A 24773-nucleotide genomic window follows, 5' to 3' on the forward strand; every position below is an offset into this window, starting at 1 on the left:
GCTAGTGACGTCACGGCCACACACCCTCAATGCATGTCTATGGGAGGGGGCGTGACATCACTAGGGGGAGTGGCCATGACGTCAGCGCTGCATCGCTAGTCATGAGGCACGGAGCAAAGTTTGCTCCATGCATCTGTTCACTGCTGTGCCACAGCAGAGATCACGGGGGGGCCCAGCGACTCTTAAGGGTCTATTCACACGTACAGTATTGTGCGCAGATTTGATGCACAGGAGTGACTGAACACAGCTTGAAATCCTGAGCATCTAATCTGCGCAGAATACTGTACGTGTAAATAGACCCTAAAGGGGTTTTTAAAGAGGTACTCCGCCCCTAGACATCTTATCTCCTATCCTTTGGATAAGGGATAAGATGTCTAGGGGCAGAGTACTCCTTTAAAGGTCATTACTTTCATGCTGCCTGAACCAAGTCCACAAGCCTTATTAGCTAGATCTCTCCCTATACCCAAACAGGGGGAGATCTATCAAGGTTCGTTGGGAAGAGAGAGGCCACCGGGGACCCCCCTGACCACCACCAGGGTTAAGGCAGCATGAAAGTAATGACAGGCTTCCTTTAGGGTATGTTCCCACGGGCAAATATCCACCCAGAATTAGAATATGTTGGCGCTAGGACCTCTTGGAAATGCACCGCCTCCACAGACGGCAATGCATTTCTGAGGGGATTTCGCTGAAGAATTGACAAGTCAATTCTTTCGGTAGAGGCCAGAATCAAAATTTCAAGGGCAGATGCTTCTGAAAGATGCAGCAGAATCCCATTAAAAGCAATTGGATTCTGCTGCAATGGAATTTCCTAGCGTAATTTTTCTGGCAGATTCTATTGGAAATTCCATCGTGTGAACATGCCTTAAAGAGAGATTATCTTTAGTCCATGTATAGGGACCATTGGGGGAAATTTTCATTGGTTTTACACAGTTAAAAAGACGGAAAACTTTGCACAATGCATTTAGACTCATTCAAGAAAACAACCTAAATGTCGTCTGGCTTGGTTAGCTTTTTGCAGGGGCCAGGGAGTTATCAATTGTGACATTTTAAAAATTGATGCAAATTTTTGTACAATGGGTCAACCATAGAATATTATGTACTGAAGTGAAAATGGAAATGTGTACTTGCACAACATGTATTATAAATCTTCTGCAACCATTTATACATTTGGGGCATGTACACATTAGCACCACACAAAAAAATAAAATAAATAAAGTGTATGAAAATCTTTCACTTGCACCAACATTGATAAATAATGCATTAACGCACAGGACTGTGTCCAAGCTCTGTGCACATGGCACAAGACCTTATGGCTGGAGTGATATGCACAACTGTCCCTAGTGTGTTACCTATAAATGTATTTATTTATGTATTCAAAACTGCAGAGAAATCCTGTATACTGTATATACTCGAGTATAAGCTGAGTTTTTCAGCACAAATTTTCGTGCTGAAAACGCCCCCCTCGGCTTATACTCGAGTGAACTCTCCGCCTGTCAATCCCTTCTCAGAGGTCTTCAACCTGCGGACCTCCAGATGTTGACAAACATCATGCCGGGAGTTGTAGTTTTGAAACCTCTGGAGGTCCGCAGGTTGAAGACCACTGCGGCCTTCGTCATCATCCAGACACCCCCTTTAGTTTTCTACTCACCTCCCCTCGGTGGGAAGGAAAAGTGATCTGATCTGGGCCTTCTATGCTGCAGGGAGGGTTAGTCGTTCCGGGCTGTCCATTTTGACGGGGGGGCCCTCTTCTTCGCGCTCCGGGCCCGGCCCCGGACTAGTGACGTTGCCTTGACGACGACACACAGGGACGCGCATGAACGTGTACCTTTTTCTGTGATTTGGACCCACTCCTGGTCTTAGCTAAACAGACTATGGCTGGATTCACACCACATTTTTGCAATACAGTTCCCTTATCAGGTTTTTGATATAAAACGGATTCCTCAAAAGCTGACTAAACTGTATCAAAACGTTTGTACAAATTTTAATCCATAATAAGGTTTAAAACCGTATACGGTTTGAAAAATTATGTCTGATTGCATCAGTTTAAGGGGAAAAAAAACCTTATAAGTTTAACTTTTCACTCCATTATGAATAAAGTTTCACTTGTTTAATTGAAATTCCAAGAAGGAAACTGTGCAAAGTTGAAAACTGTATGGTGAAAACCAGATAGAACAGTACGCACATACGGTTCTGTACGGTTCCCATTAAGCGTTTAAGGACCCATGACGTACCGGTACGTCATGAGTCCACTCCCGATCTATAACGCGGGCCACGGCATGGCCCCGCGTCATAGCAGGTCGGGCCCGGCCTCTAACAACGCCCAGGACCCGTGGCTAATAGCGTGCAACACTGATCGCTGTGCCACGCGATATTAACCCTTTAGTCGCGGCGTTCAAAGTTGAACGCCGTGTCTAAAGTGAAAGTAAAACCATGTCGGTTAGCTCAAGGAGCTGTTAGGGATCGCCGCGGCATTCAGAACAGCTTACAGGACAGCCGGAAGGTCCCTACCTGCCTCCATTCTGTCCGATCGCCGAATGACTGCTCAGTGCCTGAGATCCAGGCATGAAGCGGCAGAATCATCGATCACTGGTTTCCTATGAGAAACCACTGATCAATGTAAAAGATCAGTGTGTGCAGTGTTATAGCTCACTATGGGAGCTATAATATTGCAAAGTGAATAAAAGTGAATAAAAAGTGAATAAAAAGATCATATAACCCCTTCCCTAATAAAAGTTTGAATCACTCCCCCTTTTCCCATAAAAAAAAACTGTAAATAAAAATAAACATATGTGGTATTGTCGCGTGTGGAAATGTCCAAATTATAAAAATATATCGTTAATTAAACCGCACGGTCAATACACGCAAAAAAATTCCAAAGTCCAAAATAGTGCATTTTTGGTCACTTTTTATATCATGAAAAAATGAATAAATCAATAAGTCCTATCAATACAAAAATGGTATCGCTAAAAGCTTCAGATCACGGTGCAAAAAATGGGCCCTCACACCGCCCCATACACGGAAAAATAAAAAAGTTATAGGGGTCAGAAGATGACAATTTTAAACGTATACATTTTCCTGCATGTAGTTATGATTTTTTCCAGAAGTACGACAAAATCAAACCTATATAAGTAGGGTATCAATTTAATCGTATGGACCTACAGAATAAAGAGAAGGTGTAATTTTTACCGAAAAATTTACTGCGTAGAAACGGAAGCCCTCAAAATGTACAAAATTGTGTTTTGTTTTTTTTTTCAATTTTGTCTCACAATGATTTTTTTTTTTTCGTTTTGCCCTAGATTTTTGGGTAAAATGACTGACGTCATTACAAAGTAGAATTGGTGGCGCACACAATAAGCCATCATATGGATTTTTAGGTGCAAAATTGAAAGAGTCATGATTTTTTAAAGGTAAGGAGGAAAAAACGAAAATGCAAAAACGGGAAACCCCCCCACCCCCCCACCCCCCCGGATCCTTAAGGGGTTAACTCCCATGTTAAAAAAAAAAAAAAAAAAACTTAAATAAATAAAAGTATACGTTTCAATACGGTTTTTCACCCGGATCAAAAACCATAGTAAGCTCTTTTGAAAACTGACAAAATCGTATAGGATGCAAAACAGACACAACCAGATGCATCGTTTGACATACGTTTTTTTAGGGAGAGTCAATGCATACAGTTTTCAATAGGTTCCGTATGGTTTTCAAATTATAAAGGTATACGGGCGTTGTATTGCAAAAACGTGGTGTGAACCCAGCCTTACTAGACTACTGGGGGGGACATCACTATGACTGGAGACTCAGACGTCTATACCTTCTGTAAGCTGGAGTAGATTCCTGACATTACTGTCTGAACCCAGGCTAAGACAAACACTGCTGATGTGAAGCTGCGGGAAAGTCTTTCACACTGGCATCCATTCCTTCAATATATACAGCAGAGAACACATACAAAAAAAATTTTTACAACAGGCAAATGAAAACACAGATATAAATACCCAACCCAGTTCCTGGAAATATGTGGATGAGTCAAACGTTAGCCATGCATATGAAGTGTGTACGGAGAATGGTTTGAAATAACAGCTGGATTAAACTAAAGAGATGCAATTACACCTACATTAAATATCTGCTTGATAGCGCTGACACTCAGGTCACCTGACCTCATTTTAGAAGGGCGTTAGTAAAGGTTACACCCCAAACTAGGATTTAATGAAGTACAAATATGTATACAGTGGTCCCTCAAGTTACAATATTAATTGGTTCCAGCACGACCATTGTATGTTGAAACCATTGTATGTTGAGACCAGAACTCTATGGAAACCTGGTAATTGGTTCTGAAGCCCCAAAAGGTCGTCCAAAAATAGGAAAAAAAAAAGTGAGGATTAAAGATAAATAAGTAGATAACTAATAGAGATAAAGCAAATCCTTACATATAAAAGTAAGAAAGATCTGCTGGGAGCTGTAATCACTGTCTATGTCAGTGTTTCCAAACCAGGGTGCCTCCAGCTGTTGCAAAACTACAACTCCCAGCATGCCCGGACAGCCGTTGGCTGTCCGGGCATGCTGGGAGTTGTAGTTTTGCAACAGCTGGAGGCACCCTGGTTGGGAAACAATGGTTTATGTAGAGGACAGGAGCTTCTTCAGGGTCCTATACAGTACACACAGTGTCCCAAATGGAGCCGCCCTTACTTGGTGTCCAAAGGAGCAACTAACCCTGGCACAGGTAAGGAGTAGTACAGAACTTGTAGTTCCTTCCTGTACTGTAGGGGGCGCTACCAGACAGCCAGTAAGTGCCTGCACTTCAGTAATAGAGGTGGTTTACCAGTGAATGCCCATTCTAATTGGTCAGTTCCTCCAGATCTGGACTGTCTGTATATTGTAAGTTGAGTCTGGTTTCAAGTTACAATGGTCCAGAAAAGACCATTGTATGTTGAAACTATTGTATGTTGAGGCCATTGTAAGTTGAGGGATCACTGTATAACAAGGAATCAAGAACTTTTGAAGGTCGCTTTAAAGGATTGGTTTACCAAAAAAAAAACTAAAAACACAGGAGCATAATTCTAGGTTCACAGGTGCCCAAATGTACCCTGTACAAGTCAAAGCACAAGTGACACTTCAGTGTCTGACGGTGTTTTACAGGAGTGGAGAAAAAAAGAACATTTCCAACACCATATACAGACTTCTAGGACTTTTCTCTCTGTCTACAAAGTTGTGTGAAGACTTGTTTTTTAAGGGGTTGAGCTGTAAATGTTATTGATTTTGGGGGGTAAATATGACTTTTAGATCACTTTCCTTTATCCATGTTTACTTGAATGTAAGGTGAACACAACACTTCTGTCTTGTATAGCAGACAGCTATTTGACCTGGTTCCATCAAACACATCTATGTATTGTAATAAGGAGAGGACGATGCCGGCAGACACCTCTGGTCACCATCCACCCCGCAACTCGCCACAGGATACAAACAGTACAACTACATACAGGTATAATACAACGGGCCAGAGAGATAATAAAGAGAGACAAACAGATACATAGAAATATAGATGATAGCTAGATTACAGATATTAAATGGGCACTGTCATTTGCAAAAAAAAATAAAAAATAATAATGTAAATACTATTATATGTGTAAATACTATTATATGTGTAATATACACTTGTGTATATTTTAGGGTGAAAAAAAATGCTCCATACTTCTTACCACTATGGGTCCCTCTACTGTTCAGGACATGGCCTTGTCCCTGCAGCTATAAGCTGTGTGTCTCAGTACCGAGAGAAAACACAAGAAGCGTGGGTGGGACAAGCAGGGCTATGGGCCTGCTCTGTGAGCCTTGGGCATGTCACAGAGCCTCAGTGCACAGAGCAGCCAGTTGTCAGCTTTGAAGAGCGAGGGAGGAAGTACCCACATAAAATATGAGGTGTCACGCTGCCCAAGGGAACACCCCCTCCTTCTCATTGAACTGTATGCAGTGTAAGCAACATAAACAAGGGAATTACTTTGTGAGTGCACCTTACAGCACTGTTGGCACTGGGAGAAGTTATCTCAGTAGGTTATGGGCTCCTCTGTGGAGCTCACTTCCCCCAATCACCTGTCAGTATTCAGCTGTTTATGCAGTTAATCTGCAGGGCAGGATGCGCACAGGGTAGGAGCAGGACAGGAGCTAAAAGAAGAAGAACTTGCAGCTGCGATTAGACATCTTACCCCCTATCCTTTGCATAGGGGATAAGATGCCTTAGGGCCGGAATACTCCTTTAAAGGTGGCAGCAGGCTCCCTAGCTGCCTCCTTAGAACAGTTTCCTCACTGCCTGCCTACACTATCTACCTGCCAATCACCCTACCTACCTTCACTATCTACATACCTATACTATCTACCTGCCTGCAGAGCCAATCCACCTTCCTGCCTCTACTTCTACCTACCTGCACTGCCTACCTAGAAAGTCTACCTACATGCACACCTACCTAACTTGACCATCCACCTACCATATTAGCAGCATTGTCTACCTGCACTATATACCTACCAGGTGGCAATTAGCTATCTACCAGGGGGCAGTAAAACATTGGAAAAATGTGCTGAAAAGGTGCAGAGCCAAACATGTTTTTCTGGCAGATTTTGCAGAGTTAAAGGAGAACTATGGGATTGAAAAATGTATCTCCTATCCTAAGGATAGGGGATAAGTTTCAGACCGCGGGGGGTCAGACCGCTGGGCCCCCCCGTGATCTCCCGTACGGGGCCCCGGCTCTCTGGTTAGAGAGGGCGTGTTGACCACCGCACGAAGCAGCGGCCGACACGCCCCTCCATACACTGCTATGGGAGAGCCGGAAATTGCTAAAGGCAGCGCTTTGGCCCACCCATAGCAGTAAATGGAGGGCGGGTGTCAGCCGCCGCCTCATGCGGTGGTCGACACGCGCTCTCTATGCAGAGAGCCGCAGCCCCGTACGGGAGATCGTGGGGGGCCCCAGCGGTCAGACCCCCGCGATCTGAAACTTATCCCCTATCCTTTCAATCCCGTAGTTCTCCTTTAAGTTAAGTGTAGTTATGGTGTGATACAATTATTTGTACCTTGTATAGTGGTGTTATTGGTGATAATGGTTGGTGTATATTGGTTTTTATCAGTATGGTAGTATTATCCAGTCACTATATGGTGGGAATGGTAGTGGACATTGGGTGGTGCAATTATTTGTCCCTTATATAGTGGTGATTTTGGTCTTTGTATAGTGGGTTTTATTTAATAACATTATGATGGTATTAGTCACTGCGGTCATCCTGGTGTGGAGGTATTATTTTATGTTTCTAAATCTCAACCCATTATAAAATCCTTTGTGTGCCCCTGGCGAGCGCCAATGCATACCGTGTATGCACTAACATTCTCTTACATTTACATGCCAAATATTCTACCTTTTCCAGGTGCTTCCAACCTACCCAATGCCAGTGAATTGGGGGGGGGGGGGGGGAAGAGTATTGTGGTGCTAACCAAAATGCACCTCCACTGTTTAGACAAAAATCCTTGCACTGGCCCTAAAGTATACACATAGGGGGAGACTGATCACAATTTGTGCAAAGGGAAATGTTTATCAGTTGCCCATAGCAACTAATCAGATTTCTTCTTAAATTTTCAGAGACCTTTTAAAAAATGAAAGAAGCAATCTAATTGGTTGATATGGCCAATGTTTCCTCTACACAGGTTTTGATACATTTCCCCAATAGTATTTTAGTCAGCATTTTGCTCAGTATTTTATCCTGTAAACGTATGCAGGTGTACGGATTGGACAGTTCTGAATGAAAGTTACACGGCCTTCTGCATGTGTACTGAAAATGTATATACTCTAAAAGGGGAAGTCCACAAACCGCAGATTTCTTCACTATTAATACGTGGTGAATCTGTTGGTGTAACATGTAAAATAGTCAAAAGAAAGCCATATACTGCTCATTTTAAAATCTGCAACACCGGAAAGTTTCAGGATGGAAATTTCCACATGCAATCCAGATGTGAAATTAACCAGTGAATCCACTAAGTGTGTATGTACCCCAAAAAGGGGTTATGTTTTGAAGACAACTATATCATATAGCCTATGAGGGTGCATGGATGTCAGAGATTGGTTTTCCACTCAGGACACCCTCCCCATCCAAAAACACTGTTTCCCCAACCAGAGTGCCTTCAGCTGTCGCTAATCTACAACTCCCAACATGCCCGGACAGCCAAAGGCTGTCCGGGCATGTTGGGAGTTGTAGATTTGCGACAGCTGAAGACACCCTGGTTGCTGCGCCATAACAAAGAGCTGCTTGAATGACGGTAATGTCCCCATTTATAATGTTTGTTAAGGGTGTAAGAGGCTTGACACGCAACGATCAGCTAACACTGTAGCTCCCAAAGGGGTTGTCTATAGTGATAGAAATATTATATCTGATATCTATCCTCCCATATGCAAAGATATGACCAGCATTTCTATATTTACCAAAAATAGAATAATATAGTCAATGGAAGGGCAATACTAGGCATTTGCAACAATGAGAATTTGTGTTCCTATATGGAAAAAGGTTTCTTTTTATTGGAAAAAAAAAATCTACTTATTTCCTTTGTTGCACGTGTATTTTTCTAAAGGAGGAGATCTACAGACATAGACACTTATCCCCTATCCGCAGGGTAAGGGATAAGTGTCTTTTCACCGGGGGTCCAAGCGCTGTACGGGGCCCTGGCTCTACCGCAGCTCTCCTGTGCAGGAGGCGCCATGGCCGACACGCCCCCTCCATGTATTTCTAATAGAGAGGCGGAGATGCAGTGTTTGTGCATCCCCGCCTCTCCCATAGAGTTGTATGGAGGGGGCATTTTCTCGACCTCAGTGAGGTCGCGACACGTGCATTAGCCGCGCAGAGCCGCTTGATCCCCAGACGGGAGATCGCAGGGGGGGGGGGGGGGGGGGTCCTGCAGATAGGGCATAAGTGTCTATGGCTGAATTACTCCTTTAATAGTGAACGTGTGTTAACTGTTACTGATCTAAAAATGGCCTTGCACGTTGCCTTTTACTATGAATTTAAACAGATCTTATTAGTAAAATATGCCTGTTTTGGGGGCTGTTTTGAAATGTTAATATAGTCTGAGACTTCTCTTTTTAAACCCATTCCTGGCTTTGTATTCAGTAATTGCAATTAAAAAGCTGAGCACCTTTAGCTTAATTATTAGTTATTCTGAAGCTAAATATTGAAGTCTATTACTTGACAACAGTCATTTTACCCTTGTAAATATTGCCATTATGGTAACATCTATGGCCACACTAGGAATATTGATGACCTTAAAGGGGTTATCCAGGAAAAAACTTGTTTTTATAGATCAACTGGCTCCAGAAAGTTAAACATATTTGTAAATTACTTCTATTAAAAAATCTTAATCCTTTCAGTACTTATGAGCTTCTGAAGTTAAGGTTGTTCTTTTCTTTCTAAGTTCTCTCTGATGACACGTGTCTCGGGAACTGCCCAGTTTAGAAGCAAATCCCCATAGCAAACCTCTTTTAAACTGGGCGGTTCCCGAGACACATGTCATCAGAGAGCACTTAGACAGAAATGAACAACCTTAACTTCAGAAGCTCATAAGTACTGAAAGGATTAAGATTTTTTAATAGAAGTAATTTACAAATATGTTTAACTTTCTGGAGCCAGTTGATATATATAAAAAAAGGTTTTTCCTGGATAACCGCTTTAATAACAATTGATGAGATCGGGGTGGGTCATAGCCATTCAGACAAGCAAGACAATAGCTTTCAAGACTGAAGTGGTCCAGCCTTTCAAGACTGGAGCTTCATCCGTATCTGTATGGGTCACACATGTCGTATTTTGCTGCGTATTTTGCTGCATATTTTCCTACTCATTAAAGCCAACTGGTAGAAAAATACGTGGCTGATTTTGCTACCAGGAAAATATGCAGCAGCAAATACGCAGCAAAACGTGTGGACACTGTCCCTGAATGCGGAGTGCCGGCATAACATGCTGGTGCTAGGACCGCTCGGGAATGTGCCATCTCATAGACTGCAATGCATTCCATGTGGAGTGCGGAGAAAGAATAGACATGTCTATTCTTTTTGCTGCCACCGTAATTTGAATTTACGCGCCTGGTGCTTCCGGCATGGAAATTCTGCTATGTGAACATAACCTAAAAAAGTCTATGTACTTTATGTCCACACTTGACTGAGACCCTTCTATTCTTTAGGCCGCCGTCAGGGCAACTACGATGTGTGTGGTCAGTTACTCTGGAAATTCCATCTACAAGCAATAGACAAATCTGCCCTGATTTGGGTCATTTCTCAGGTTCTACCAGGCGGACAGCTGCACAATGTGAATCCCTTTATTTGTTTTTCTACATTCCTTGTGCTTCACACACTCACTTGAGAGCCGTCTCTATTATCATCCCATGGGGCTTATTTACCAACAACTCCATGTGGAAATGTATATTTGTACACACAATGCATATGTCAACAGCAACGACACTGCTATATTCTATGCTGGCTTTATATACAAAGATTGTTGCCAATAGCTGGAATTTGCTCTAATAAACCTTTAGATTTTAAACAAACAAAGTGTCAAAAGCAGAGAAGTAAAAAGAAAAAAATATATATCACAATTGAGTATTTATATATATACAGAAACCTCACTAAATATAACAAAACATGGCATGTGTTCAGAGGTATACTTCATTGAAAGAAAAAATCTCCACACACATATATATATATATATATATATATATATATATATATATATATATAGGGGCAAGAACCCCGAAACAGCTGTCTGCAGATGGGTAGAAACTTCCCTTTTGGGGAGTAGTCTGGCTTGGCATTAATCCCGATCAGTTTTTTATATTCTGGAGCTGAGCTGATACCAGGAAACATCACCTGAGAAGGTGATGTAATGAGCTGCTTTGCATATTTCCCTACCCAGAAGGCCCGCGGAGTGCTAAGTGGCCCTTGAAAGATCCGTCACACCAGGAGTGGTGGACTCGCCCTGAGTTAAATACTCATATATACACGAAAACCTGTGTCCAAATACCTGCATATATACTTACCCTCTCCATACTCTCATTCTATGCAGTAGTGATCCACATAAGACATATGGGGGGGGGGGGGTTTATCAGTTGTCTATTTTCCGGATCAATATAGACCAACCTACAGAATGTAAGGGTGGTCTATTGTGCGCCTAATTGATCAAAAGTTGCACGGCTCTCAATAAATTCTGCACATGGACTTCGGGATCTATGGTTTAGACTATGTTTAAACCTGCTCCAGTATGGTCTGACATTTCAGCGTAGTTTTGCCCGATGCAAATTTTTGCCAAAAAGTCGCTATTGATAAATTCAGCACCAATGCATTTTTCCATCTAAAATAGCCTAGAATGCATCATGTATTAAAAATCCTCTAAAAGAAAAAAAAAATAGCCCAAAAAAATAAAATTAAATTGCACGTATTTAGACTGCGACTTTCTGTGAGACAATTTTAGACGGGAAAAAAACAGTCTAAATCCTTTGATAAATCTCCCCTATGGACACATATCTGTAGTCCTATACTCCAGACACTGTATATATGTGTTTATGTATACACACACACCACACTGTAAATACTTACACTACTTTGTATACCACATCTGTATATTGACACTATCATTGTTTGTTCCCCCCTCCCCTTTTATGACTTTATGTTTGATATGATTTGTCATGAATTTCCAGTCGTTTGATGACACCAGTCATGTACCTGTAAATGTTGTCATCTTCTACTGATATTTGTCTGAGACCCTTCTATTCTGAGGACGGTCCAGGGGGACCCAAACGTCAGTAAAATTATTCTCTTTGTGGATTGCAAAATAAATATTCTGAATTATCACACAGCAATATGAGTGCCAAGTGTTTCTATTACATGGTCTTATAAGGAGTGGGATCCTACTTGAGCACCACAAAGTGAGAGTGCCGCAATTTGCTTCTCTACACATATATACACACGCCTATGCACACTAAGGAAATACCTTGCAAGATACGTTCTGCCTGGAATCTAAGCTTTTTTGCACAGAATTCTTAAGAAGCATCAAAAATTAAAGTCCAATTGATAATTGGAGAATTCCACCAAAACAGTGGACATGCTCATCTTTCATTATAATAAAGCTCCTTATCAAACATTCCGCTACCGAATCTCTAATGTGTGAAATAAGCAGCAGACTCCCATTTAGACCAACAGGACAATGCTGCAAGCAGATTTGAAGGGGTATTCCAGGATTTATTTATTTTTTTAAATAACAACTGGTTCCAGAAAGTTAAACAGATTTGTAAATTAGTTCTATAAAAAAAAAATAATAATAATTTTTAATCCTTCCAGTACTTAACAGCTGCTAAAGTTGCGTTCTTTTCTGTCTGACCACAGTGCTCTCTGCTGACACCTATGCTTGTCTCAGGAACTGTCTAGAGTAGGAGCAAATCCCCATAGCAAACCTCTAATGCTTCGGACAGTTCCTGAGACAAGCAGAGGTGTCAGCAGAGACCACTGTTGTCAGACAGAAAAGAACAACTCAACTTCAACAGCTTATAACTACTGGAAGGATTAAGATTTTTTAATAGAAGCAATTTCCAAATCTGTTTAACTTTCTGGCAGCAGTTGATAAAAAATAAATAAATAAATAAATAAAAAAGGTTTTCCGGGGGGGGGGGGGGGGGGACCCCTTTATGCATGGCACTATAAAGATATAGGGATCTTTCAGTGTGTTCATTCACCTGTGCTGTTGATTACCGGCAGAACTGCTGCGTGTAGTGTCTTTTTGGCACTTGCCGGGATACATGATATACCAATTATTCTGCACATATTTCTCAAGGAAAATATATTGGTAAACCTTGACAAAATAATCATAAAGCCAAGGGTATAATCATGTTTAGGCTATTCTAAAAGAGTCACTCTACAACAAATAAGTGATATCTTTCTGATCATGTAATTTCTCTGCATGTTTACACAGGACAATTATGTGTAAAGTATTACTTTACCAATAAAAGTTCTCAATCTCTCTATGCCAGAGTTTCCCAACCAGGGTGCCTCCAGCTGTTGCAAAACTACAACTCTCAGCATGCTCGGACAGCCTTTGGCTGTCCGAGCATGCTGAGAGTTGTAGCTTTGCAACAGCTGGAGGCACCCTGGTTGGCAAACACTGTTCTATGCAAATTCCCTTAAAGTTAGCCTTACGTACATTAGATTAAAGTCAGGCACATAAATACCAGACAAACTCAAGGTCCGAGTAGAGATGAGCGAACTTACAGTAAATTCGATTCGTCACGAACTTCTCGGTTCGGCAGTTGATGACTTTTCCTGCATAAATTAGGTCAGCTTTCAGGTGATCCGGTGGGCTGGAAAAGGTGGATACAGTCCTAGGAGACTCTTTCCTAGGAATGTATCCACCTTTTCCAGCCCACCGGAGCGCCTGAAGGCTGAACTAATTTACGCAGGATAAGTCATCAACTGCCGAGCCGAGAAGTTTGTGACGAATCGAATTTACTGTATGTTTGCTCATCTCTAGCTCCGAGTAAACAGCAGCCACTTTGCTATTAGAGATGAGCGAACTTACAGTAAATTCGATTCGTCACGAACTTCTGGGCTCGGCAGTTGATGACTTATCCTGCGTAAATTAGTTCAGCCTTCAGGTGCTCCGGTGGGCTGGAAAAGGTGGATACATTCCAAGGAAAGAGAGTCTCCTAGGACTGTATCCACCTTTTCCAGCCCACGGGAGCACCGGAAAGCTGAACTAATTTACGCAGGAAAAGTCATCAACTGCCGAGCCGAGAAGTTCGCGACGAATCGAATTTAGTGTAAATTCGCTCATCTCTATTTGCTTAGCACTAGCTCCTGACACTACATTGTTTACAGTCCCAGTCCCATCTTTTGCACCTCCCCTGTCCTAATTCCTTGCACAATGTAGAGTGCGTTTATGACACTCAGCTACATGATCTCACGGTGGAATACTATTTAGAGCCATGTTTGTGGAGCCGGCTTTAGAACAGCAACATCAAACACAATTACCACTGCAAATATTAAGAGAAAAGAAATCTTGATGGGAATATCCTAATAAACCCTGTGGGACATATGAGAAAGACACATTGTGACTTGAAGAAGGCTTTGTGCTTGCTATACATAGTGTCAGCAAACTAACACCAGAAACAGTCTGCAGAACAACTCCTTAAAGGGGTACTCCGGTGGATTTTTTAAAAATTATTATTATTATTTTTTTTTTCAATCAACTGGTGCCAGAAAGTTAAGCAGATTTGTAAATTACTTCTATTAAAAAAATCTTAATCCTTCCAGTTCTTATTAGCTGCTGAATACTACAGAGGAAATCATTTTCTTTTTGGAACACAGAGCTCTCTGCTGACATCATGACCACAGTGCTCTCCGCTGACATCTCTGTCCATTTTAAGAACTGTCCAGAGTAGGAGAAAATCCCCATAGCAAACATATGGCTGCTCTGGACAGTTCTTAAAATGGACAGAGATGTCAGCAGAGAGCACTGTGATGTCAGCAGAGAGCTCTGTGTTCCAAAAAGAAAATAATTTCCTCTGTAGTATTCAGCAGCTAATAAGTACTGGAAGGATTAAGGATTATTTTTATTAGAATATATGTAGAGTAATGAAAATGGAGCGTGCACTCCCTGGCGGTGTATTTCACTCCTTATAATGCTCAATGGTCCGTATATACACCTAATGGGATGGTAGGGGTAAATGCAGTAGCCCTCGGAGAAGTCTGGCTGACACAAATGCACAAATACTTCTAATAAAAATAATCACAAAAAAAGAGAAACAAGTGTGCACTCACCGCAGGGAACGTCAAGCAGTGCCGGAGTCCGGGTCACAAGCAGCAGGTTACCGAGGACGCATCACGGGAAGCGCTCAGAGGCGATGCCAACCTTTCGCACGATAGAGCGTGCTTCTTCCGGCCTCTTGAGGCCGGAAGAAGCACGCTCTATCGTGCGAAAGGCCGGCATCGCCTCTGAGCGCTCCCCGTGATGCGTCCTCGGTAACCTGCTGCTTGTGACCCGGACTCCGGCACTGCTTTACGTTCCCTGCGGTGAGTGCACACTTATTTCTCTTTTTTGTGATTATTTTTATTAGAAGTAATTTACGAATCTGTGTTTAACTTTCTGGCACCAGTTTATTAAAAAATAAAATTAAAATAAAAGTTTTCCACCAGAGTACCCCTTTAAGCTTGCTGGGTGCAGTGGTTCTCCAGTCTACTGTGGACTGCCACAGTCTCCAACATGGAGAGCACAGGAAAAAGAAGTCTGGAACTCCTTCGAAATGTGATCCAATAAGAGGTTTTAGAGGAATCCACTAGAGTTTTCCTGTGGTCTAAGTATCGAAGACTGTGACATCCCAAGGATTGGACAACCACTGCACCCAGCAAGCTTCTCGTTGCAGTCTGATCCTGTTTTTTTATTTTTATTTTTTTTATTTATTATTTTTTAATGACACTTCTCTCTCGGTGGTAGATGCAGTGGATATTACAATCTGAGTACTACATAGAGTTGTGCCTATCCATGCACAACTACAAAAGGTTAGTGCACACATATGAAGGCACTTTTATTCTCGACTTGGGAATCTACCGCCACCCGCCATGTTTCTTTTGCCTTGTCAGTATATGCTATACATAAAAACAGCAGCCATGTCAAGAATTCTGATATCAGTCTTCAGCATGAAAGGATTCCAGGTCATTTTTCCAATATCAGTGCATATGGCCCAACAAGACAATAAAAAGGTCAAACAACAAAGGTCAGGCCATGACCCCGGACTAAAACACTATTACACAAGAGCGCTCAAATATTTATATTGACCCTCTCCATTTAGAGATTGACTAACAAAAAAATCTGTTGTGGAAAAATCCTCAACAAAAGTAGCTTGGTAGACAATTCCACTAACTAAATAAACTCCAAAGTCTCAAAGAGGGTAACAAAAAGAAGAAAAAAAAACTTCTGTGCGGACATTTCACCGACAGAGGAGCTAGGGCCAAATGTGTCAACTCAGAACGGCAATGCATTTTCTTGCAGACATGACTATTCATTCTGCGTAAACCGTAATCTTAATCAGTGCCAGGTGTTTCTGCCGTGTGAACAGTGAAGCAGAATCCCCCTGAAATCAATAGGACTCTGCTGCTGCAGAATGTCCGTGCTGAATATTCAAGCGGAATTCCGTGTGAACATGGCCTCAGAAACCAGACCTACATCTACTGCTGGTTATTTCTAGATGGTTCAAAACTTTATTTTTTTGAGTTAAAAAGGCCAAGGCTCCACACTGACATGGTGTTGCCCTTGAATCTCTGTAACAACTTGGCATTAAAGGGGTACGCCGGTGAAAACCTTTTTTCTTTTAAATCAACTGGTGGCAGAAAGGTAAACATATTTGTAAATTACTTCTATTAAAAAATCTTAATCCTTCCAGTACTGATTAGCTGCTGAATGCTACAGAGGAAATTCCTTTCTTTTTGGAACACTGATGACATCACGAGCACAGTGCTCTCTGCTGACATCTCTGTCCATTTTAGCAACCATGCATAGCAGATGTATGCTAAGGGCAGCATGGTGGCTCAGTGGTTAGCACTGCTGCCTTGCAGTGCTGGGGACTTGGGTTCAAATCCCACTAAGGACAACAATAAATACAGCGTTATTATTATTATAATAACGTCAGCAGAGAGAACTGTGCTTGTGATGTCATCAGAGAGCATTCCAAAAAGAAAAGAATTTCCTCTGTAGTATTCAGCAGCTAATAAGTACAGGAAGGATTAAGATTTTTAATAGAAGTAATTTACAAATATGTTAAACTTTCTGCCACCAGTTGATTTAAAAATAAAAAAGGTTTTCACCGGAGTACCCCTTTAAGGCAATACAATGTTCCTCAGCTTTGCAAGACAGAAAGGAAGCTTATATGCAACTCTCTTTCTAAACACTAGAAACCACCTTTGATGTTGTGCTGTAAAACAAAACACAGACACCATAGATCAGTAACACGTAGTGTCCACTTACATTGCAGTCATCCAGCTTGTCAGGGGCAGAGGTACAACAAGCGTGAAACAACAGTAGCAGTCCTGGACAAGTTTTTTTTTTAAATGTCCACAGTTCTGTAAGCCTGAGACTGTCATTACCTACTAAAGGTACAGTCCTATAACTAGTGTGTACTGTATATAATACGCCATAACAAGACAGTTCTAGAAAGATATCAGGGTCCTTGAAAGCTACACCAGTGTTTTATAAATGTTCCATCTTACATTAATGACAAATGTCACATACACATACTGCTAATATTTACCCATGACAACCATTAATGATAAATTTTTCACCCAATTCCAATTGGTCTCTACAAGCTTATTGGTAATAACAGCTGTTTATACCGTACTAGGCAAAGAAAAAAATTGGCATCTGAATTAGGGTATGTTCACATTCTGCTGCAACAGAGTCCATTCATTTCAATGGGATTCTGCTGCACTGTGGAATTTCTGCTGTGGAAATCCCAATTTCAGTGTCTGTAAATGGAATAGACTTGTCTATTCTTTTTGTGGATTTCGCTTGGAAATGCATTGCTGTCTATGAGACGGAACATTTACAAGCAGTCCTAGCGACATTAGATTATTCAAACATGCGGAATGTCCACCTGTGTTTTCCAGGTGGATATTCCACACATTTTACGCCGTGTGAACATGGACTTATAATCACAAGCCCCAGCCTGACCACGAGTCTGATGAACCAAACTGACACATGTAAGTTCGTGTCAATAGGCTATGTTCACACTTTGGAATGTCCGCACAGAGAAACTCCACCCGAACATTCTGCAAACTGCGCGCACGAGCATAAACACGCATAGCTGTCTATGTGCATCCCGTGTGGAGTTCACAGAAAGAATGAATATGTTCTTTCTTTCTGCAGACACGGAAAATCGGAATTTCCATGCCGGAAACATCTGGCACGGAAATTTCACTGTGTGCACAGTGCAGCAGAATCCTGTTGAATTCAACGGGACTCTGCAGCAGCGGAATCAGCGTGTCGAATTCCACTGCAGAATTCAGCATGGAAATTCTGACGTGTGAACATGGCCTTAGACTTATGGGCAGCCCCAGCCCTTGCAGATGTAAGAAGAAAGCATACATGAGCCATTAGTACCTTCATTAGGTTATGTTCACACAATTATTAGTTTTTATTTCCCCTAAATCCATCACTTTCACATCTACTTTTTTCCTACTGAATTAAAGAAAATTGAAAGCAAAGACCTGACTTTCACCCAAAAAAATAAAATAAAAATTATAATAAAATAAAAAAACAGTAAAAGTATAACAGTATGTATAAAATGCCAAAAACACTCCACAAAACAGTGTGCACAAAAACCTGTGAGACGGAAGGAAAAAACCAAAACATTTGAGGCTCATTTTGCTTGTAAAACACATTTTGTTTAGCCTCAAAATACACTGTGAACATAGCCTTAGGAGTTTGGTACTACAGTGGTCCCTCAAGTTACAATATTAATTGGTTCCAGGACGACCATTGTATGTTGAAACCATTGTATGTTGAGACCATAACTCTATGGAAACCTGGTAATTGGTTCTGAAGCCACCAAAATGTCATCCAAAAATAGGAAAAGGGGAGGATTAAAGAAAATAAGTAGATAACTAATATAGATAAAGCAAATCCTTACATATAAAAATAATAAAGATCTGCTGGGAGCTGTAATCACTGTCTATGTTAATGTTTCTCAAGCAAGGTGCCTCCAGCTGTTGCAAAACTACAACTCCCAGCATGCCCGGACAGCCGTTGGCTGTCCGGGCATGCTGGGAGTTGTAGTTTTGCAACAGCTGGAGGCACCCTGGTTGGGATACAATGGTTTATGTAGAGGACAGGAGCTTCTTCAGGGTCCTATACAGTACACACAGTGTCCCAAATGGAGCCACCCTTACTTGGTGTCCAAAGGAGCAACTAACCCTGACACAGGTAAGGAGTAGTACAGAACTTGTAGTTCCTCCCTGTACTGTAGGGGGTGCTACCAGACACCAGTCAGTGCATGCACTTCAGTAATAGAGATGATTTACCAGTAAAATGCCCATTCCTCCAGTTGTGACAGGTATCACAGATCTGGCCTGTCCGTACATTGTATGTTGAGTCTGGTTTCAAGTTACAATGGTCCAGAAAAAAACATTGTATGTTGAATCTATTGTATGTTGAGGCCATTGTAAATTGAGGGATCACTGTAATAGCCTTATACATAAAACACACACAATTCTAATGCCAGGGAAGGGGGGCATAAAGGTTGTTCTTTTAGGTTGTATACAAAACTGTGAGCAGGGGTCAGTCAATAATATAGACACATGAACCCAGGGTATAGAGTATATGTTTACACACAACAGGGGGCACAATTACAAGTGCCATGTCATCTACCTAAAACCCACCATCTCACCTATGTTCAGTGTGAATTGGTTGATAAGCTGCTAGAAATCGTGTCAAGACTACAATGACATATCTGATTACTCCTCTGCAGCCCATGTGGATGTACTGGTCCTATGCCATGGTTCTGGTGCCACTCAGGTATCAGGCTGGACCAGTCTGTGCCCGGTTGGCATATAGCAGCCAAGTACATAGCAGGCTTATCTGCTGCTGACAGAAGATGAAGCACTGATGAGGACAGGACATCCCTAGGGACCCCAGGGGCAGTGCTGGCCCCATACCTCCCGCACACATGTCACTACCTTCTCTACAGCACAAAGCCTCCTTTGATCACAGTCTCGCAGCTACCTCCCCCATCAGGAGCGCAATCCCCAACCCTGCACAACTTACACGATCCACATCCCGGTAATGGTTATGGCTGGCAGCGAGATGGGAAGGATCACCCAGCCTGGCATCTTGGATAGAGGCATGATAGCAGCAGCGCCTGTGCCCACAATGCCCAGGCTGACGGCTCTTAGTAGTGAGGTCTGGCAGGTCCGGGACCAGGTGGAGGCTTCTCCCAATAACTCCAGAAAAGTTTCAGCTGCTCTTCTCCCATAGCCCAGGCTAGTGCCCACCCCTGCCCGCTGCCCCGCTCTCCACACATGCACGATCCTCTCCGAGGGGCAGGACGAGGCTTCACTGGTCCCTTCCCCGGGCCAAGGCGCCCAGCATCCTGCGGGGCCACAGACCAAGATGTGATCAGGACTGTGATCTCCCGACCACTCAGTGCAGGAGACCTCCCCGCACAACACAATGTAACAACCCGTGTGAGAGAGCCCCGCCCCGGAGACTACAAGGCCCCGCCCAGAGGTGGGGGAGAGTCTGTACGAGATGTCTGAGCGCTCACTGCTTGTCTTACACTCTCCGCTATAAGGACTGTACATTATATACCGATTATATACTGTATAATCTCCCTCTAAGGACTGTACATTATATACCCATTATATACTGTATAATCTCCGCTATAAGTACTGTACATTATATACCCATTATATACTGTATAATCTCCCTCTAAGTACTGTACATTGTATACCCATTATATACTGTATAATCTCCCTCTAAGGACTGTACATTATATACCCATTATATACTGTATAATCTCCGCTATAAGGACTGTACATTATATACCGATTATATACTGTATAATCTCCCCCTAAGTACTGTACATTATATACCCATTATATACTGTATAATCTCCCTCTAAGTACTGTACATTGTATAGCCATTATATACTGTATAATCTCCCTCTAAGGACTGTACATTATATACCCATTATATACTGTATAATCTCCGCTATAAGGACTGTACATTATATACCGATTATATACTGTATAATCTCCCCCTAAGTACTGTACATTATATACCCATTATATACTGTATAATCTCCCTCTAAGTACTGTACATTGTATACCCATTATATACTGTATAATCTCCCTCTAAGGACTGTACATTATATACCCATTATATACTGTATAATCTCCCTCTAAGTACTGTACATTATATACCCATTATATACTGTATAATCTCCCCTCTAAGTACTGTACATTATATACCCATTATATACTGTATAATCTCCCCTCTAAGGACTGTACATTATATACCGATTATATACTGTATAATCTCCCTCTAAGTACTGTACATTATATACCCATTATATACTGTATAATCTCCCCTCTAAGTACTGTACATTTTATACCCATTATATACTGTATAATCTCCCCTTTAAGTACTGTACATTGTATACCCATTACACCAAAATAAAAGGGTTTAGAGAGCTACAAAAAGGTAATTTTTCATGCAAAAAAATCTTTATTAGAAATAATGAATCAATAAACTATACATAAAATAGAACTGGCACAGTATAATAGCAACATGGATGACAATGACATGGGGAAGGTTGGACATGGAACAGCCTATCATGAATTCATAAGTAAAATACAAGTGTACAAAATAATCAGATAGGGAACATAAGTAAAGAACCAGTACCCACATATATAGAAACCCTATCCAGGTCAATGTCTTTCGCCGGCCAAGTCGGAACTTCACTGCGGCCGGTGATTGGCTGAGCGCAGTACGAGTCCGAGCACCGGCAACCAGGAAGAGGATCGCGGCGGAGGCCGGAGCCGGTTACCGGAGGCCTCATGGGAGCGGAGGAAGGTATGTACATCTTTATTTTTTTACTGCCGGCAGTATGAGGGACAATTTTTATATTCTGGAGTTCTTCTTTAAGGACATCCCATGCCCCTGTTAACCCTCTGCAGCCCTCGCAGGGATCGCCGGGAGGTAGTGCACGCCGGAAAGCAACGCGGCCGGAAAGCAATGCAGCGTGCGCCCATTGGAAAGCAATGCGGAGGAGGGGAGCAGCGAACAGGATATGCGCTGGCCAGCATGGTAAGTGACCAGCGGCACATCAGCTTCAGTGCTCCGTGGGGGAACATACTACACCTAATGTGGGAGGAATATACTGCACCTAATGTTGGGGAACTATAGCCTAATGTGGGGAGAACTATACTGCACCTAATGTGGAGAACTATACTGCACCTAATGTGGGGAACTATACTGCACTTAATGTGGGGAGAACTATGCTGCACCTAATGTGGGGAACTATACTGCACCTAATGTTGGGGACTATACTGCACCTAATGTGGGGGAACTACAGCCTAATGTGGGGGAACTATACAGCACCTAATGTGGGGAACTATACTGCCTAATGTGAAGGAACTATACTGCACCTAATGTGGGGGACTATACTGTACCTAATGTGGGGAGCTATACTGCACATAATGTGGTGGACTATACTGCACCTAATGTGGGGGAACTCTACTGCACCTAATGTGGGGGACTATACTGTACCTAATGTGGGGGAACTCTACTGCACCTAATGTGGGGGAACTATACTGCACCTAATGTGGGGGAACACTGCTAGCCTAATATGGGGAGAACTCTGCTGCACCTAATGTGGGGGGAACTCTGCTGCACCTAATGTGGGGGGAACACTGCCTACCTAATGTGGGGAGAACTCTGCTGCACCTAATGGGGGGGGGAACTCTGCTGCACTTAATGTGGGGGGAACTCTGCGGCACCTAACGTGGGGGGAACTCTGCCGCACCTAACGTGGGGGGAACTCTGCCACACCTAACGTGGGGGGAACTCTGCCACACCTAACGTGGGGGGAACTGTGCCGCACCTAACGTGGGGGGAACTGTGCCGCAACTATCGTGGGGGGAACTGTGCCGCACCTAACGTGGAGGGAACTGTGCCGCACCTAACGTGGAGGGAACTGTGCCGCACCTAACTTGGGGGGGAACTGTGCTCCACCTAATGTGGGGGCCTCGTATCAACGTTCGCTCATGTCGCGCTCCCACCAGAAATCAAGGGCCGGCGTTACTACGTCCTGACGCCAGCCCTAGAGCGTGATGTGAGTTAACATCAAGGGGGGGGGGGGGGGGGGCCTCCATGTCCAATTTGCTTGGGGCCCCCAAATTCCTTCAAACGGCCCTGCATACCCCCTACATACTGTATGCCTCCATACACTGTATAACCTCACCTCCAAGTACTGCAAACTGCATACCCTCATATACTGTACACTGTATACCTTCACATAATGTATAACCACCCCTCGTAGTACTGTACACTGTATACTTGCCTACATAACTAACTAGCCATCTACCTACCAGTCTACATACCAAACTTCCTTCCTGGCTACCTACTTACTGTATCTAGCAGACTAACCAGCTACCTACCTGGTGAACTACCTAGCTACCTGGCTACCTACATAGCTGGCTGCCCACTTACCTGGCTACCTACTGATGCACTTATCTACATGGGGGGTGTTCTACCTACCTACATACCTACCTAAGGACGTATTTACCTATTGGGGGACTACCTACCTGCTTATGGGGGAAACTACCTAATAGGGGAACTAACTACTATAGGACATCCCTACCTAATGGGGAAACTAATGGTCACCATGACTTCCCAAGGCATCCCAGCTGATTTGTTTCAAAATTAGACCCCATAGCCCCCATAAACGGAATTTGAAAATACAGTTGAGAGCTGAAAAAGACTATACACACCATGAGACCTTGCACTTGTTTCCGTGTAAGCTGAAGAAGGGGCTGCCTTGAGAGACCTGATACGGTCACATGGTTAGCAAAGCAGGGAATACAGATAAGGGAGGTGTGTGTGCCTCAGTGATTTAGAGACAATTACACCCTGTACACTTAAGCACAGCTGAGGAGAATGGATTGTGACAAAGTGTTGGGCACAGGAAAATGGTGCCAGACAGTCATCATGTGTTATAAGGACTAATAGACTTCCTGCATGCAGGGAAACTAAGAGAAACATTGTATGTGCTCAGCAAAGATTACACTTATACATTGCACAGTTATATAACTTTAACATGTGCAGCAACAGAAAGGTCATGTCATTTGTTTGAAGGTTCTCCTTTAACCACTTAAGGACCCAGGCGTGCAGGTACGCCCTGACGCCCTGATAATTAAGGACCCAGGGCATACTTGTACGCCTGTGGGAATTCCGGTTCTGCTCACGGGGCGGGGACAGGACCGGGATGCCTGCTGAAATCGTTCAGCAGGCACCTCATCCAAACCCCTGGGGGGAGTCAATTCAGACAGGCAATTAGCGGCGATTCTGGGTCAATCGGGTCTCCAGTGACCCGTAAAAAAAGGGTGATAGGTGGTGTCCGAGATGCCACCTATCACCCTTTACCAGTGAGAGTGAGGTGGCACCAGTGCCACCTCACGGTCAGCGTGATTAGTCGGCCGAACTGGCTGACCAATCACCCATCCTGCTGGATGGCATTAGCGGGGCATCGGCAATGGAGGGAGGGGGTGATCGGCGGTGGGGGGTGTGGGGAGGCTTACCCGGGGGTCTGGTGTAGCAGCAGTCCCCAGCGGCAGTGTGGTCCCAAGGCGGCGGTCCTGGTGGTCTTCGGTGCAGGGGTCTAAAAGCAGGTGATAAGTGCTGTTTGCCTCCTGCTGTTGCATAGCAACAACTCCCAGCATGCACAGCCCAAGGGCATGCTGGGAGTTGTAGTTTTGCCACAGCTGGAGGCCCAACTGCAACTCCCAGCATGCCCTTTGGCTGTCTGGGCATGCTGGGAGTTGTAGTTATGTAGTTATGAAAAATTGTGCCTCCAGCTGTTGCATAACTACAACTCCCACCATGCATGGACAGCCAAAGGCATGCTGGGAGCTGTAGTAGTGTGCCTCCAGTTGTTGCAAAACTACAATGCTCAGCATGCCCTTCGGCTGTCAGTGCATGCTCAGAGTTGTAGTTTTGCAACAGCTTAAGGCACA

The 24773-nt window shown here is 43.2% G+C and overlaps 1 protein-coding gene across 2 annotated transcripts in view; it reads right to left on the minus strand.

Moving 5' to 3' along the window:
• Window positions 1-24773, minus strand: part of LOC130282380 (transmembrane protein 150A-like) — a 179465-nt gene that overhangs the window by 136135 nt on the left and 18557 nt on the right. The window contains exon 1 of one of the 2 annotated variants that reach the window (XM_056530571.1): window positions 19804-20215. The exons of the other annotated variant lie outside the window; for it this stretch is intronic. Coding sequence (XP_056386546.1) covers window positions 19804-19883 — 80 coding nt within the window. The 5' untranslated portion in view covers window positions 19884-20215. Of the gene's footprint in view, window positions 1-19803; window positions 20216-24773 lie in introns of those variants that run through there. 2 annotated transcript variants of the gene reach the window in all.

This window comes from Hyla sarda, chromosome 7, assembly GCF_029499605.1.
Source record: "Hyla sarda isolate aHylSar1 chromosome 7, aHylSar1.hap1, whole genome shotgun sequence".
Classification (NCBI taxonomy): Eukaryota; Metazoa; Chordata; class Amphibia; order Anura; family Hylidae; genus Hyla; species Hyla sarda.